The sequence below is a fragment of the Corythoichthys intestinalis genome, chromosome 19, assembly GCF_030265065.1.
Source record: "Corythoichthys intestinalis isolate RoL2023-P3 chromosome 19, ASM3026506v1, whole genome shotgun sequence".
NCBI lineage: Eukaryota > Metazoa > Chordata > Actinopteri > Syngnathiformes > Syngnathidae > Corythoichthys > Corythoichthys intestinalis.
The window spans coordinates 15299781-15318923 of NC_080413.1; the positions used below are offsets into that span (position 1 = coordinate 15299781).

Sequence of the window (19143 nt, forward strand, 5' to 3'; positions counted from 1 at the left end):
ATGTGTTAGAGTAATACAAACAGTCAAACCATAAATATGGGAAAGCATGCTATTCCCTTCAAGACCTAGCCCAGCTGTTCAATCTGGCTACAGAAGAAGGACTTTGATGGATTTGTGGACTGAGTAAGATTGATGTGGGTACTTTGTTAAATTCTTTAATGCTCTCGCTGCCTTTAAAAAAACATGCTAGTGTGTGTTAAATACAAAAAATATCACCCGAAAATGAGCCTGCGCCTTTTGAAACAGTGCTCCCTATGGTTGCAAAAATACAGTAGGCCCTAAGTAGGACAGTTCAAGTAGTATGAATTCAATATTTTAATTAAATTGTATAATACTTTGCTCCAACCTGGGACCTACTTAAAATCTTTAGCAAGCATGACTAACAGAAATGTTATATTTTTTTGACAATGTAAATGATGTAAACCATTAGATTTAGCCCAAAAAAATCTGACTTGTTGCTAGGTAGGATTCACCGGACTAAGTTATAAGTGCTCCATTAGACCAATGGATAAAATGGAATATACCAAAAAATACGCAACCTGTTGCCGGGCAAAATTTTACCAACACAAAAGACAAATGCGGAGGGAAAACAGTCATGAGCAGTCACGCCTAGTTGTTGTCTGCAGATTTCACACAGCAAGATACTACAAAGTAACACCATTGCAGCTACACCTACTTGTTTCTAGCTATAATTCAAAGAGCTCAATAATAACTGCCCCGCAGTCCAATGAAAAATGGCGGCCACACCCAGTGGGCTCTTTGTATTCCTATTTTTGTTATTTAAAAATTCAGCTCTGTATTCATTATGAATTCCTGACAAAACAGTAGATTTATAATTTACAGAACAATCATACGCAATACTGGTTTACTACATAATACAAACTACATGCACTAAACCTTATTAACTTCTAACAATAGTCTTTGTTTGCTCTTGAATCTCTTACTGCCACTGAGGATAACTTGGAGGACTGGCAGTGGTCATTTTGATCAATTATGAAAAATTAGCACTACCATCCCACCGACTGGTATATTGAATGTAGCAACTGATATTGTAATATGATAAGACTTCTCAAAACAGGCAACTTTTTGGTTGAGGTGGCTTGTAATGTGTTACGTGTACTCACTCAGTTACATTTACTTGAGTAACTTTTTAAGAAAAATGTACTTCTTAAAGTAGTTTTACTAAGCCATACTTTTTACTTGCGTAGATTTGTGAATAATAAACGCTACTCTTTTACTCCACTACTTTGACGACACTAGTCGTTACATTTTTCCTCTACATATTAAATTGTACTTTTTTTTTTGCAAGAGACGCCAACAGTCAGTTTCACGAATGAGTCGTCACAACAATAATCACATGACTCCATTATACCAATCAGACTCAAGCTTGCCGTTTTATGATCATGCCGGCCTGTTAAATCACATGGCATCTTTAAAGCACCTTAAAAATTGAAGTATTTGACATAGAGCGCTGCCGTCCTTTAACGTGACCTCTCTCCCAGTATTTATTTGGCACTGACTGACCACGGAAAACTGGAAATATGATTTTTTTATTTTCTTAATAGGAAATATATTTTCTCCACTAGTGGGCAGGCGCTTTTTCCTTTCGCTGGATTTCAAAGATTTTTTTTGTATTTCTTTGGCTTAATGTGGTTATGTAATCAGTTATAGTGCAGTATAATAATCACAGTTCATACAGATTATTTTGTGCTGAAAAAAAAAAAAAAAATCCATTGTTTAAAAAGAAATCAAATCAAACATCAGAAGCAGTTACTCACAATGCTACTCATTACTTGAGTATTCTTTTCACCAAATACTTTTTTATTTGTACTTGAGTACATTCTTGGATGACTACTTTTACTTGAGTAATATTATTTTGAAGTAACGCTACTCTTACTTGAGTGAAAGTTTGGCTATTAGCCGTTTTATAAATGCTGTAACATAACTTTAGAAAGCAAAACCTGACTTGAAAGTTTCTCAGGTGAGAGTTTATTCAAAAATATTACATCAAATTTTAAAAATGTCACACGACTAAAGGACGTCATACCTCATTTTACAAGGTAAAATAATATCCATTTGCTTCAGAGAGGAGTTAACTCCTCACTGCCGTCAATGGCAGCCAAATAGTTGGAGAAACATGGTAATGTATTTCAGTGGCGCATTTCTATTTCTCACCCACATACAAAGAGCAGAAACAAAGGGCAAGACAGCTCTTTGTGCTCTGATTAAAGCTGACTTCAGCCCCGATTCCTCATTCCTGGCATGTGTGCGACCTCCTTTCCTACACACACTTCTTTATGACATTAACCTATCCACACCCACCGCTCACAGACACCGTTTGACACGGCAGACTGCGCGTGTGTGTGTTTATGTGTCGTCGCTATTTGAGAGCCAATGACACTGTGGGAGCGAGGGAGGAAGGACGCGATCAGGCGTGCATGATATCCTTCGCGGTCTAATAGAATGTGCCAAGGGAATGCATAAGCCCAGGGAGGGAACATTTTCAGGAAAGAAGAGCAGAAGGATGGAAGTATGCAATGACAGAGTGACATTAGGGTTACATACAGTAAGTCATGCACTTACATTTGTATTTCTCCTCGAGGTGTCCCTTGCAGAGAGAAAGCAAGCCAATCTTCATGGACATGACGCGGATCTTCCCGCTGCGACCACTTGAAAACCAACAGAATATTCAATGATACATTAGGGGTAAAAAGTGTCAAAATCATATCAATAACTACACATATTAAAAGAGTGGTTTTATTTATTCATGTGCAGCTGTCACTCCAATGCTAGATTAAGGTTAGCGTCCACATTTTGCATTATTTTTCCAGATCTTAATGAGAATCTTAACTCATTCATTGCCATAAAAATTATTTTTATAGTTGGCAATTAAATTATTTTTGCAATAGCTTGCTCATACTGTAAATAAGTAACTTACTGTTATATTATTCTAGTCTTAACATTTTAGCTGTAAATCCATACTCTGTTACTTTATTATTGTTGTTGCAAATACCTTATTTTGATTATTTACAAAGATAATACGTCTGATTTCATTGAAGACTGGTATGTGTGTATATTACTGTTATCACGATACGAACATTTTCAACTCCGTATCGATACTGAAAAAAATAATCGATACTATTTTTCAATATAACAGTGGTATGATAAAGTATCTGAACCTTTTGGGATTCCTCACATTTCTGCATTTAATCACCATCAAATGTGAGCTGATCTTTGTCAAAATCACACAGATGAAAAAACAGTGTCTGCTTTAACTAAAACCACCCAAACATATATAGGTTTTCATATTTTAATTAGGAAAGTATGCAAACAATGACAGAAGGGGGAAAATAAGTAAGTGAACATTCACATTTGATATTTTGTGGCCCCTCTATGGCAGAATAACTTCAATCAGACGCTTTCTGTAGCTGCAGATCAGTCTGGCACATTGATCAGGATTAATCTTGGCCCATTTGTCTCTACAAAACAGCTGTATTTCAGTCAAAATCCTGGGATGCCTGGCATGGATTGCTGTCTTTGTGTCGTGCCACAGCATTTCAATGGAGTCCAATTCTGGACTTTGACCTGGTCACTCCAGAACGTACATTTTGTTCTTCTGAAACCATTCTGAAGTTGATTTACTTCTGCGTTTTGGATCACTGTCTTGTTGCAGCATCCATCCTCTTTTTAACTTCAACTGTCTGTCAGATGGCTTCAGGTTTTCCTGCAAAACATCCTGATAATCTTTTGAATTCCTTCTTCCATTTATGATTACAAGTTGTCCAGGCCCTGAGGCAGCAAAACAGCCCCAAATCATGATGCTCCCTCTACCATGCTTCACGGTGGGTATGAGGTGTTGATGTTGGTGAGCTTTTCCATTTTTCCTCCACACATGACATTGTGTGTTACTCCCAAACAATTCAACTTTGGTTTCATCAGTCCACAAAATATTTTGCCAAAACTTCTGTGTAGTGTCCAAGTGCCTTTTTGCGAACATTAAACATTCAACAATGTTTTTTTTAGACAGCAGTGGCTTCCTCTGTGGAGTCTTCCCATGAACACCATTATTGGCCATAGTTTTACATATAGTTGATGTGTGCACAGAGATATTGGACTGTGCCAGTGATTTCTGTAAGTGTTAAGCAGACACTCTAGGGTTCTTTTTTACCTCTCTGAGTATTCTGCGCTGAAGTCTTGGTGTCATTTTTCGGTAGATGGCCAATCCTTGGGAGAGAAGCAACAGTGCCAAATTCTCTATTTTTAGACAATTTCTCTGACGATTGATGACCATCCAGACTTTTAGAGATGGTTTTGTATCCTTTCCCAGCTTTATACAAATCAACAATCCTTGATCGCAGGGTTTCAGACAGCTCTTTCGACCGAGCCATGATGCACATCAGACAATGCTTCTCATCAAGACAGTTCTTACCAGGTGTGTGTTTTATAGTGGGCAGGGCATCTTTAAACCACTCATCAGTGATTGGGCACACACCTGACTTAAATTGTTTGGTAAAAATTGGTTTCAATTGTTCTTTAAGTCTCCTTTGGCAGGGGGTTCACATGCTTATTTTTCCCCCTTCTGTCATTGTTTGCATGCTATCCTCATTAAAATATGAAAACCAATAAATGTTTGGGTGGTTTTAGTTATAGCAGACACTGTTTTTACATCTGTGTGATTTTGGCAAAGATCAGATCACATTTGATGGTGATTTTATGCAGAAAGGTGAAAAATTCCAAAAGTTTCAGATACTTTTTCTTACCACTGTACTTGAACTGATTTTTTGCTTGATGAAAAATGTGAACATGTGGAGAAAATGACTTTTGTCAATGTCCTTAATTTGTTTTTCAATGGCAGCCACTGAGTTCATAAATTAAGACTAAACATACGTGTCGTAGACGTTAAGCAGCCAGTTGAGACACATGTCGACACAGAGCGGCACGTTGACCAAGTCTTTGTGTTCCTGCTCCAGGCCATCGTAGATGGACGTCAGGCAGTTGATGACATCCGGAACGGACATCAACTGGTTGTTGTTGGTCAGCTTGTGCTGCCCGAAAGTGTTCTGGGCCACGCTCAGATCCAGCAGGTCCACTACAAACAAGATATGATAAGTGGATGACTGACATTTGAGAATCGGGACAAACAGCGAAAAAGTGGCACACCATGTTCATGGAAGCATAACCGAGAGTGAATAGCGAGAGAACAGATGGATCATTGTGATTAATAATTGATATGATGGAAATAAGCCAGTCAGTTTCTACAAATCTAATTTGCTGGTGACATCTTCATCTTTTATGCACATTTTTATAAAGCACTGGGAAAAAAAAGTTGATGAAAAGGCAGAGTTGGAAAGAACTTTTTCTTTTTTCGCTTCCCATAAAAGTTTATTCACTCATTTTTTAGGCTTTACGATTCACCTCCGCTCATCAACTGTGATAAGGTCTGGCTGCCTGCTTTAGCGACCTGCGCCGGGCCTACAAATGAAACGCGCTAATACGGGAATCATTCAGAGATAAGTGAGTTAGAAAGAGAAAAAAGTGAAAGTGTTCCACATCAATATGAATGATCGGTCAGAAGAGTAATTTCATGCATGCATTCATGTCGAAAAGAATTACAACATGAAAGTTGTACTGTGGATAGATTTAACATTAAAGCAGTACCTGCCCTTCTGTCTAACTATATTTAAACTAATTTTCCGCCATTGACGGCTATAGACGTCCAAATCAGTGGCGGATGCTGGTCTTTCAATGAGGGGAAGTTCAAAGTGTGTTCGCCTGTGAGTGCTTTGTGACAGTGGTGGGGCCCAGCTGCAGGGTAAGAAACTCGAGTGCCAGAAGTCAAGTCTCCAAACACAACCAGCTACAATAGAATAAAAACACCAAAAATAAGCTCTATTTTTCGCTAGTCATTTGTAAGCCATTTTTAGTATCATTATGAATATCTCCAGTTCAACTCAGAACAACGGAATGAAAATTGAAAAACACATCCCGCAGATGTAAACACGACAAGATTGCTGTCGCTCAAAAATGAGTTCAGCCCATAGGTGGAGTTTGACTTTTGGGGCTGAGCGGGGGGGGGGGGGGGGGGGGGGGGGGGTCAGGATATGTTGATGACCCCAAAACGCAGTGTCAGCAATAAAATTAACTTACGGTACAAGAATATTTAACATAAGTTGACAATGAGCGTTTTTTGTTTCCCATTATTCTTGAGGGGAATTCTAAACCAGGCTGCTTAGGCAATACTTTTCGCCAAGAGCCGGGGTCAATGTAGTTACTCTAGTCAAAAATTGTATCCCGTGGACGGAGCCATATGGACGCAGATTTGTGTCTTTATTATTCAAAAAAATAAAAATAAAAAAAGTTGCTTTAATCAAAATATGTATTTTCAACCAAAAAAAGGTTGCTTCAATCAAAAAAAAAAAGTGTTTGAATGCAAAAATAAATTTGAAACTCAAAAAAATGCATGTGAAAGCTATTTTTCTTTGATTAATTTTTATTTTATTTATTTATTTTTTTGATTGAAGTCAAGCTTTTTTATTTTTTTATTTTTTATTTTTTTATTGAAGCAACTTATTAATTGAAGTAATGTTGATTTGTGTTTGGGCAACATTTTGGCAAGGACTTTTTTCTCTTTATTATTCAATCGCAAAATAAGTTGCTTAAAAAAAAAAAAATCAAAAAGAAAAATCACTTTAATCAAAAACAGAAAAATTTCAATCAAAGAAAAAAGTTTTTGAATGGGAAAAAAAATATTTCTGATTGAGAAATTTGGTTTTGAACACTTAATTTTTCATTGAAAAAGTTTTCTTTAATTGAAGCAATCCTTTTTGTGTTTGGGCCATATTATGATTAGGACATTTGTGTCTAAATCATTCAATCCCTTAAAAGTTGCTTCAATCAAAAAAAAAAAAAAAAAAAAAAAAAAATTCAATTAAAGAAAAAAAATCCTTTTAAAAAATATTTTTTTCTCTAAAAGACACACACACACACACACACACACACACACACACACTCACACGCACACACACACACATATATATATATATATATATTTTTTTTAAATTATATGCAAAGCAAATTACTGTCTAAGGTGCTCGAAAAATAATTTCGACCCATTATAAAAATGTTTTTTTGTTCATTTCATTCATTTTTGTTGCAGTTTTATTGCTTTACAACTTTTATATATAGCAGTGCTTCTCAATTATTTTCTGTTACGCCCCCCCCAAGCAAGACGTAAATGTTTCGCGCCCCCCCCAAACTCTCTGCCGCCACTGTAAATATTATCATTTGTCAATAAAATTACTATTATAAATACGCATCTGCCTAACATTGTGTCCTTTTTTCTAATAAAGAAAAAAAGTAACATAGATCAACTTATAATAAAGTATAACTTTATTAACATTGTTTTGTTTGTAACAGAGAAGACTTGACCAGCATCAATTTGCCTGAATTAAAAAAAAAAGTCACATTCAAACTGTAAAAATACACTCAAAGTACATTTTTGACCGTTTGATACAGAAAAATAAAATGTAATAAAATCAGTCAATAATAACAAATTCAAATTGATTAGAAACATTCACTCATGAGGACAATATGCCAAAAAATTTGACCGAAAAAACAAAACTGAATAAAAGAAAAAAAGAGTGTCCTTGGACAGAAGGACAGTTTCTATTTTTGCAGCTCACACTCAGTATTACCTCCTTTGCAATGGTGTGGAGTTATTTTGCAATGACCATGCTAACAATGCTCACTGGTTTACTGATATAACACTGACAAAGCAGGACGATTGTTGGCAATATTCGGCACGTTTTCGCTGAAAAACGATCAAGCGGCTTATCAATGAGATTGGGGTCGAATGTCTTTAGGTGGCGTCTTAATTGATTTGGCTTCTGGCTGTCCGCTATAATTATTTTTAGACACAGTAAACAGTGGTCTTTCCTCATCACCCACTGTATTAAAAGTCAAAGCTAAAAGGCAAACGGCCCGAAAAAAGCGCATTCTCGGCGGCCGAGGTAGAACCGTAGGTGAGGGCGGTCGTCGTGACGATCCCAAGCACTAAATGGCACTTCTCGGGCGGCGACGTGAGAACCGGACAAGACAGTGGGTCGCTTGAGGGAGTACGGTCGGAAAACGGCTTTCGAAAACGGCAGCGGCGCACTGCTCTTCATATCTGTTTTCTGTGTGCTGAGTGCTCTTCCTTAGTTCAGAAATACTGCACGCACTCTGAAAATGAGAGCGCCACTGCCACCCACTGAGTGGATGTGCAAGTACACTTTATTCCAGTACGGCAAAAAAAAAAAAAAAAAAAAAAGCATGTTCCCCGAGGACACATGCGCCCCCCCTGGCATCGTTCTGCGCCCCCCCAGGGGGGCACGCCCCACTATTTGAGAAGTACTGATATATAGGAAAGTCAATTACATGCAATTACACTTTTCGGCGGCCTGGGCCCCCCTTAAAATCCGTTTATGGTTCAGCATCAGACAGATTATCCAATCACTATGCAGAGAACAAGAGCTCTAGCCGAGCCCCACCTGCTGCAGATCGACCACCAGAGACGATCATCAGAAACTAATCGGTGACTCATCAACAACCACAATAATAATTGATGGCAGCCCTACTTCACACACTGTCTGGTAGTTTTCCAGTCACACATACCCACAGAAACGCTACCTCCTTGTGCCACTCAAGTCCCCCTGGCACGGACTTAACCCAATTAGACATTTTCCACTATGCCTGTCATGCACTTTTGTGTAGAAATGTGTCATTCACACGCATTACACGAGCAGGCATTCACTGAAAAAAGAAGAGGAGAAACCTGTGGCTATTTGTATGGAATCATAGTCGGAATTGGATGGCCTACATTTGGAATCAATCAGGCTAATGCGTGCCGGCAACAAAGCGCTACGGGCATTGAAAAACAATAGTGCAAAAATGATGGGATTGAATTATTGCAGCTCATTAGCAGGCGAGAACAAATACTGATGCGCACGAGCTCCAAAGCGCACCTGCACTGAGTTGTTTTATCTTTTCGGAGGGAGACAGCTGGGTAGGCTCAGAGGGCGGGGGGCTATTATAACATTGCCACCCGGGTGAATGATTGTTTTGTCACCATGAGACTGTAATATGCTTCTTTACTTTACTACCTACTTATGTGTTAGGGTTGTAATGATACAGAACGGAATGCGAAAACCGCATGTGGTGTGAGGCCGTCACCCTTATCAGTGTTGAAGGGATGGTCTCCATGACAACTATAGTCATTTACAGTTAACGGACTTATTCTGTGTCAGCTCAAGATAATACAGTAGAAATGATGTTAGGCAACAAATGGGATAAACTAATTAGGAGATAAATATTTTTCATATTTAATATTGACAAGATTCCTGGTCAATATACATGCCCCTAAAAGTGTTACTAACGCTTTCTTAGACACACGTTTCTTTCATGTATACGAAAGCTAATGTGCTAAAACATGAATTATTATGCTGATCACTAGTGTTAACGTGGATGCAATTTGCTAACACTCAGTCATGCTAATCGTTGTGTACAATATAGATAGCATTGGATGATGAATAGTGTACAAATTGTATGTTAAGCATGGTTTCTGTATCTTGCCGTTTCACAAATTATATGGTCAGCTTGATTGCACACTTGTTGTCTGTGAAGTTTGTTCATTGATGTTTAGCTTTCTGGATAAGCTAGAAGACCTAGCAAGGCCAACATGGGACAAAACGATTTGTGCAGGGTAAAATGGCAGTTGAATGGAAATGGTATTTTGCTAACATGCTAATCAATAATCATAAATTTACCTGCTTTTATTTTATTAGGTACTAAAGTAACACAAGCAATAAACGCAAGGATGTTTATAATTATCGATTAGCATGTTAGCAAAAGGCAAATAGAGGGAAAGGGTATTTTTGCAGTGTTAGCAAAAGGCAAATGGAGCGAAAGGGTATTTTTGCTAACATGCTAATTGATAAACATAAACATACCTGCTTTTAGTACTTCATAGAAATTTTGAAATCAGTTATTTGCTTTTATTGCTTATGTAAATTTAGTACTTAATAAAATAAAATAAATAAACCCAGATATTTACTTTTACTACTTGTGTTACTTTAGTACTTAATCAAATAAAAGTAATAAAAGCAGGTATGTTTATGATCATCGCTTAGCATGTTAGCAACAGTACCATTTCCTGTCGAAGTATCAAGGTAATGTGGAGATAAATGTGCTGCCCAAGTTTTTGCACTAATTTCCCTTTTTAATATTTTTGATAGTGTGCATTTTGCTAGAGTAAAAACAAATTCAGCGTATCATTTTGTGACATTTGTGTGTGTCTGCTTGACTTACAGCAAAGTGCTTTCTGCAGTCGGCGGATCTTCATGGCAGTGCGGTACGCAGAGAATCTCACATTGTTCAAGTCCGCTAAAGACAAATTGGAAAACAAACCGTAATTCAAGCACCATTCATTGTAAAAGCGGAATTTTGCTTTGTAAATCACTGCAAAAGGAGATGAACTGTATAATTAGGAGGTTCCATCTCAGTGGGTATTTGTTTAGGCCGCCATTAACAATAGTTGGTAATTAACAGTAGTGGCGGCAGTATTGTGGGTGGATATTAACATGAAGGTGGTGAAAATATACAATGTGTGTGTGTACAGTGGTAACTTGCTGTGACTGTTATTCGAGTTTTTTGTCAAATAAAACGTGATTTACAATTACAGTTTTAGTTTGAGTGACTGGAAGGTACTGTAATGTCTACTTGTGTTTCCTACCAAGTGATTGGTAGAGTTCCGTCATCTTGGGATGGTCCCAGCAGGTCGTTTGCGTCTGGTGGCTGAGAACAACAGAATACAACAATAAGCACTGAGTAAGTTCCATATTCCATATAAAAGATTTGAAAATAAAATCAACCACATTATTAACTCATTCACGCCCAGCCATTTTCACCGGAGCAAGGCCCTTCGCTCCCGGCCGTTTTACTGGACTTTGACTGATTTTCCAAGGCCCACAGAAAATTCTGTTCTATTGCTATACAAACATGGAACCCACCAAAAGAAAGATTAGACTCTCTTCTTTCAGCATGAAAAAAGTAAGTTCATTCTTTTTCAATTCTTTAGAAATCAGCATTAGAAAATAGCTTAGTTTGAGCAATTTTCCAATTTCTGATGAAAAAAACAGAGAAATTGAGCTTTTTGTGAAAGCATCCATTTCAAACATAACTTTGACACAGTTATTTTTTGCTTTAGTTACATCCCAAACATCTGAATAATGTTTTCCTTTTACAAAGTAACATAAACAAGACAAATAGAGCTTTTGATAGCAAAGTAACAATTTATTTACACATAACTAACTGAGAGATGACGTTGTTGTCGCCGAGATGACGCTGTTGTTGCTGCGACAGCCGGGTAAGCTTTTCCCTCATCGCTGACTGTTTCATAAAGATGGATTTTTTTTTTTGTCTCTGCGGGGTCTCCTCGGCGAGCAGCATGGCCTCAACGACATCTTCCGCTGTACTGGTGGCCCCGGTCGTTCTGCTCGGTCGTCCAGCGCCTGGCATCCCGGGCGTCCTCTCGGTTGTCCTGCTCGGTTGTCCGCCACCTGGCATCCTTCCGCCGCCGCTCCGACCGTGCGGCCCAGCCGTTCGTTGCCGTTGAATCGGGTTGCGGGTCTTACCAAATGCGCTACTGCCATCCAGTGGCCAGTTTTATTGCTTTAAAATGGATTTTCAGCTTTGTGCTTTGGAGCTCAGTTGAATCACAACCCAGAGATGTCACTTATGAAAAAAAAACGTAAAAGACGTATAAATACGTCTTTGAGACACTGAAACAATTAAAAATATGTACAATGGGGAGAACAAGTATTTGATACACTGTCAATGGGTTTTCCCATTGGCAGTGTATCAAATACTTGTTCTCCCCACTGTATATGTTTTTGGGAGCAAATGAGTTAAAAGCTTTAAATCAATAAAAACATACATTTGAAACATTAAAAAACATCAAATTGGTGTGCATGGCTGTCACCCCAGGAGGAAGTCTCTTCTGAAGACGATACACAAGAAAGCCCGCCCGTCTCATCAGATCATAGGACATGGTTCCAGTAATCCATGTGCTTTGTTGACATGTCTTCAGCAAACTGTTTGCAGGCTTTCTTGTGTAGCGTCTTCAGAAAAGACGAGTCACATGACATTTTGGAGGGAAAACGGCAAGCAGTACTCAGTTTAGACATTTAGGGATTTACGTAGTTTCTAAGGGGTGTACTCACTTTTGTTGCCGGGGGTTTAGATATTAATAGCTATATTTTGAGTTATTTTGAGGGGAAAATAAATCTACTCTATTATATAAGCTGCACACAGACTACTTTTCATTGCGTCAACGTGTCATTTTGTCAGAGTTGTCCCATGAAAAGATATACTTAAATATCTACAGAAATGCGAGGGGTGTACTCACTTTTGTGATACTCTGTACATCTGCTCCCCACTTGAAATACAAAAACTTATTTAAAATATCTCACAATATGGGATAAGAAGCTCTGTAAAAAAGCAACTGTGAATGAGTTAAAGTATAAATTTGAATTTACTTTACAGCATCTTTAATGTCTTATTGAGCAAAGGCAGCGCTGATACAGCAGAATGCAAACAAATTCAAGCATCATAACCAAAGTACAAAGAAAAGGTGGCGGTGTGGAAATAGGTTAACACCAATAGAAACCCACTGCAGTGCTCCGTTTCCTGCTTGTTTATTACCCCATTACGAATAAAATAGAGCCTAATAAATAAGCAGACTGCAGCGCGCAAGCTGCTCCTATCACTGCTCATAACGACGGAGGCTCGCGGTCGCCTCGCTACACAAAAGAGTGGTGGTGTTGGCGTCAACACTCAGGGTGCGCCGCTTGTGTGTAAATCAGTTGCTCATGAATGCTGTAATGAGAACAGCGGAGCTGTCAGAACGCCATGACAAACTTAGAAACGTAAGCTACAAAGATGCTGGAGTTTAGATAAAAACAGAAGGAAGGGAGTGTGGGTGGGATGGGGACAAATTGTTTCTTCTTCGAAGGTTAGCAGTTCATTTGGCAGCGATGAAGAAGTCAGAATCAAATGAAGCCTTTTATTTTTTCAAAAACATGAGAATCTAAAGAAATGCAAAGTAAACATTGTTTTAGAGTTAATGTCGAGGCGAAATGATGCAAATTTATAGAGTTTGGAAAAGTTTGAATTCGTCGTGAAATGTTCAAATATGTCAGATTTATTGTGATGATAAATGTTTAAGTCAGGAGCAGTGTTGTTTTTGACAGCCCTTGTCATTTTCGTCTTCGTCTTATAGACGATAATACTTATTAGTCTTAAGCCCGTTTCACATACACCTAATGGGCTGGGCTTGTATGTGAAAGCAATTTTACGGGTCGACTGACTGACAGATTTGGCGGACATTTAATGGGTCGCATCTTAGTATAAGTTTGGGACTTTACCGGGATGAAGCGTATGTGAAAGCAAGCGTTAAATTCCTGGGTCGCAGCACGATGGCTGATGACGTAAATATCATAGCAAGCTGGAAATTGCTAACTTAAACTGAAAACATAATTAAATTGTAACTGCATCATAGCCCCGAAGAAGAGAGTCCATTGTCCATCTTTGAAAATGTGTGGTTTTGTTGCTGGTGTTGGGGTGTGCAACTGTGGAAACAAGGTTGTACTTCAAAGCAAAAAACAATGGAGGGATCTGTTTAAGGGTTTATTAAATACAAAAATACAAGCAATTGCGGAAAGGGGGAATAACACAATGGGTTCGTGACAGTAGGTTGACGGGGATCAATAATACTAGCTAACTAAGAGGTAGGCAGAAAACTGATAAGACAACAAAACAAATACACTCAAGTACCAGCACAACGTAGGGGATTTCAAAACAAGGGCGGCTAGACGAACAAGTTAGTAAATGCACGGAATTCCAGAGTACAAGGTGTCGAATGGCGCCCAGCAAGTTAATATCTCGGCACCGTTCTCTTGGATCGCCTGGCTTAAATACAGTCTTGATGAGGTTGAACTGGCTGCAGTTACACAACAGGAACGATTTCACAACTGGCTCTGTAACAAAACACGATTTGACCAACATTGTGACAGCTGATGCCGACCAAAAATGACGTAATGTCCGGGTTATAAAATCGTGCTAGCAGCCCTACCCACACAGAGAGCACCACTAGGCAACATGGGACAAGTCTGTGAAAAAGTCCAACCCGCGTCATTCCCGGGATATCTCTACATGCGTGAAAGCAATGATGCGAGTAAATCCCACGTCAGCTTACACGCAAATTAACCGTGATATGTTTGTGAAAGGGGCTTCTGTCATATTTTAGTCATCTCAAAATGTGTTTGTCTTTGTTTAGTTTTTGTTGATGAAAAGTCAAGACTAATTTTGTCTAGTTTTACTCGGCGTTTACTAAAAATGTTTTCTTCTGTAACATTAAAACTGTAAATAAATAAAGGTTTCGAACTATTTCAAATGAACATTGACAAACGAGCACATATTGTAGCATCAATCTACAAGGACAACGCCAACTTAGTGATTATACGCACTCAGCAGAAACAAACAGTACAATATTTTCAATTAATTATAGCCACCTAGACGCCATGAACTGTAAGTAAAAAAACTTGTCCGAGAGCTTAGAGGACGCTCGCCGTTAATCTTAGCCTAATGCTAACACAAACGAATACTATGGTCACGCTACGGGTTACATTTAGAGTGTGATGATCACTCAGCATAGACCTTTAAAGGGTAAAGCAACATTGCATATTCTCTCTGGCCAAGAAAACAAATCTTACCATGTGTGCAAGCCTACATGAAGAATGGAGATGACACACTGGTGAGTCGGTAAGGGTGCAGCACATCACGAGTGACACAAGCAGACACTGCTACGATGCAAGCTAACTGCACATTAAATGTCACACATTGTGAACATGTGAAGGAAACGATTGCGCATTTTCGTCTCGTTCTCATCTCGTCAGACGAAAACTGGCCTTCGTCTCATTACGTTTTAGTCTCCCAAAACACACTTTTAGCTCGTTATGATCTGGTCATCGTCATGAAAAAAAGTGCGCATTGACGGAATATTTTCGTTATCGTCATCATTGACGAAAACAACGCTGGTCAGCAGGTTAAAATATGTAAATATGGTTTGAGGGAATGTTATCAACTAAAATGTTTCATCAATACAAGTAGAAGTTTATCCAAAATGTGAATTATAAGTCGCAAGATTTTCAAAAGAAACTGATTTTTTAAAGTTTGAATGCGTCGAAGCAGTCGAACAAGTGGTCCTATGGGTAACATTTCCTCAGCAAGGCATTTATCGTTAACGAAAATGAACAAAATGACAAAAACTAGAATTGAAAATACATTTTTGTTCACCGAAATTGATTCAAAGTATAATTTAAAGAAAAAAAAAAACACTAAAACAGTTTTATGTGACACTAAAACTAACTAAAACATTAAAACGGATTAAAATGGACTGGACGTCTATCCAGTCAATGGCAGCGAATGAGTTTAACCCTTTATAGCCAAATGCATCACATTTGATACACTGAGTAGTTCATGATTTTGAGAGTAAGTCCGAATTTTTGAAGTTTCTTGCAAGTCAACACATGCATCTGCAGGTTCCATTACAAAAAAAACAAAAAACAAAAAAAAAATCAAGATTTAGCAAGGGTTATAGATCGCTTATTAGAGTGCTTATTACGCATATTCATTTTGACCTTTTACAAATTTGAAAAAAAAGGTTCAATTAGGACCGTATTTTTCAAATTTTGGGATTATCTGGCAATTGCTTCATGTTACAGGCCTTTAAGGGTTTAAAAACCCTGAAAAAAAATAAATGATCGATTCGAAATGTCACTGAATGTTCTTTCCTTTGATATCCACCAAATTCAAATGAATGCATAATGACGACAAGTGGTCCAGAAAAGGTCTTTGTTGCTGCATCAGAATTCCAAGGCCATGAGAAGGGACAGCGATTGCCACTGGGGATGCTGACATTTTATCTCCAGCGTCATTATTAAATGCCATTACTCAGTAAGCATCAACAAATCAAATGAGGTTACTGAGTAGAACGCACAGACTGCAGCAAGTAGATAAAAATGTCTGCCTCATGTTTTTTTCCCGAAGATTACAATTAGTTTTTTTCACCTTTTTCACAGTTTGCATCATGCATCCACTTGTAGATAAACTTCACAGTCTAATTAATTTGTTAGCCAATTTGCCTGATTGCAGCGGCAAAATGTCGTCAGTCAGACTGAATGACTACTGGAAGGAGCTTCCTGCCAGATATAGATAGATCTCAAAAAGTTTAGATGTGTCACTTCAACTTATTTCCTTCAGACTGATGCTCATTTATATTCCCATTTGAGCCTTCGTCGAGATCATTTAGTTCTTTTCCAAAGCAACACAAACAAATGCATGAATATTGACCTGCTTTAGCATCAGCGAGATTTCCCAGCTATTTAAACTGTGACACAATTTGCCTTTGTGTACCCCAATGTTTATGATTACGTAAAAGTCGAAATAAACTTGAAGAAAGACATCCTGAAAATGAACACTTGGATTGCCAGATATGATAAAAGTGTTCACTTATAAATAAATAGGATGGGGATGAAACAACTGCACTGTAATGTGAACGCCTTGCATTTACCTTTAATTTTCGGACTATATGCTGCCACTTTTCTCCCCTCTTTCTGAATCCTGCGGTTTATAGTCCATTGCAGCTTATTTGTTGATTTATTGGATTTGACAGGGGTGTCATAAAGACTGTCTTTAGAGGTGGGAATCTTGGGCACCTAACGATTCGATTACGATTCAGAGGCTCCGATTCTATTATAAATCGATGATTCAGGTAGCCCCCCCTCCTGCTTTTAATGTTTTGAACATTAGTTCCAAAATTGTTCAAAAATCCTCTCAGGCTAAACCAAACTAATATTTCAGTATCAAGTTAACAGTTAAAAACAGAAAATAAAATACTCAAGTCCCCATTCTGAATCAGCAGCTTTAAACTACATTCAACTAATGTTATGAATCGACCGTTAAAGTTGTTAAAATTGCTCCCGTTGTTCCATAATTTCCCTTCTGTCTACTTTCGACATGTCAAAGTTTTAAAACGCCCTCCCAGACCACCTCAGAGCCCCGCAGACGTTGGATGCATTTAAAAAAGGACTAAAAACTCACCTTTTAAAAAAAGCTTATTCTAGCTAATTTTATTTGACTGTCTTACTTTTATCTGATTGGTATCTGATTTTATCTGTGCTTGTGTCTATTTTGCTTGTTCTCTTTTATTCTTAGTCTTTTTATTTATTTTATTTATTATTATTTTTCTTTTTTGGCAATGTGCACTTTGAGATTTGGTTTTCAAATGTAAAGTGTGTTATAAATAAAATGCAGTATTATTATTATTATTATTATAAAACTGTTTCATCATTTAAAGATAGATTCAAGTCAAGATTTTGCTGAAAGTTAATTAGCTTCGCTACAACAAAGCCTTCTAGAGAAGTCTACTGCTTTAAGATGGCGGCTGTTTACTAACGCCGTCGTCTGTCATTTTGCATAAAGTTCTCTATATATGTTCTAATGGCGCCGTCGTCTGTCATTTCGCATCTAGTTCTACATATATGTGATATCTACAGTAGCCGTATGTGGGCATATGTTTGTAGGAACTGGGCGTTGTTTGTAGCAGCTGCCAGCCGCAGTCAGGTATTATTGTTTTTTTTTTTTTTTAAATCTAGCGGCATGAGTTGAACATGATATTTACCCTCGGTCCGTTCCTTACTGCATCCCGAAGACCTGACTGTGTTTTAGTTCCACTTTAACTAGTATAATTCATAATCGGAATTTAGATGTTTGTGAATCGTTCTCAAATCTTCCACTGCCGAATCACGGATAATCTAAGAATCGGAAATTTCACACGCCTCTAACCGTCATAGTTATGACATTACGCTATCATGGGCATTAATGATTGCATATGACAGATGTCATTAAGTGTCATCTGGCAAATTATGTCATTACCTCCATTTATGTCCAGCTGGACATACATTTTTACATACATTCAAAAGTGAGATAATTTGCCAGATGACACAAAATGATATCTGTCATAAGCATTCATGATTGCTCAAGACTGTGCCATGTCATAAATATGACGGTCTTATGATAGTCTTATGGCATCACTGTCAAATAAAGTGTTACCAAATACCATAAATAAAAATGAATGAAACTGGAACAGTAACTGAAGAAGTAATGAGGTCAGAACATTAATTTTGATTGTTATTTACATCTGAAGTGCTGCAATGCATGCTTAGAGGCATGTTGGACAACAACGGTGTTGACAGCAGGTGGCAGCGACGTTGACTGTCTGCATCGCCGTCAATAGCAGCATATCAACTTGTATTAAGAGTCAATCCCTCAAGGGAGCAGTGACGGCCAAATAAAGCTTCTTGAAGCAATTAAGCTTTGCAGCCAATTGGTTCAAAGCTTCATGGTGGGTCATTGGGTCTTATGACAGTCTTATGATGCTGCTGTCATATAAAGTGTTGCAGGCTAATATCTTTTGGTGTAAATATCCCATAATACAATAAGGACAGCTGCGGCTTATAGTCAGGTGTGCCTTATAGTCCTAAAATTATGGTAATTCATTGTGATCTTTTTTTTGTGCTTCTTGACTGACACAAATGTCAATTGTGTATTCTTAATAACGATCCAGAAAAATTGTCAATATTTGTACCGAAATAAAATTTGGTGGTTGAAAACCTTCGGCCAAAATGTGACTTAAAAAATGTGGCTAATGTTCTCAATGAGTGGATGAAGAGACAACAGTGTGATAAAGCAGAGAAGTCATATAAGAAGAAGAAGGTCATATAAAGTATATTAATAATTAATGTACATTAATATTTAAGGTGGCGGCACGGTGTGTGGCGGCACGTTGGCAGCAGTGTTGTTTTTGGCAGCCCTTTTAATTTTCGTCTTAGTCTTTGGACGAAAATACTTACGAGTCTTTGTCATATTTCAGTCATCTCAAAATGTGTTTGTCTTCGTCTAGTTATAGTCGACGTTTGCCAAAAAGGTTTCGTTTGTAGAAATTTTTAAAAAATTTTTACTTAAAAAATAAATAAAGGTTTCCAACTA

At 37.9% G+C, this 19143-nt stretch overlaps 1 protein-coding gene across 7 annotated transcripts in view; it reads right to left on the minus strand.

The window, feature by feature from the left end:
• The window catches only part of utrn (utrophin), a 327279-nt gene that overhangs the window by 58998 nt on the left and 249138 nt on the right, over window positions 1-19143 (minus strand). For all 7 annotated transcript variants that reach the window (XM_057822866.1, XM_057822869.1, XM_057822867.1 and 4 more), the window contains 4 exons: window positions 10769-10830; window positions 10345-10419; window positions 4888-5089; window positions 2584-2669 (listed from right to left, as the gene is read on the minus strand). In XM_057822866.1, the coding sequence (XP_057678849.1) occupies window positions 2584-2669; window positions 4888-5089; window positions 10345-10419; window positions 10769-10830 (425 nt within the window). The remainder of the gene's footprint in view (window positions 1-2583; window positions 2670-4887; window positions 5090-10344; window positions 10420-10768; window positions 10831-19143) is intronic.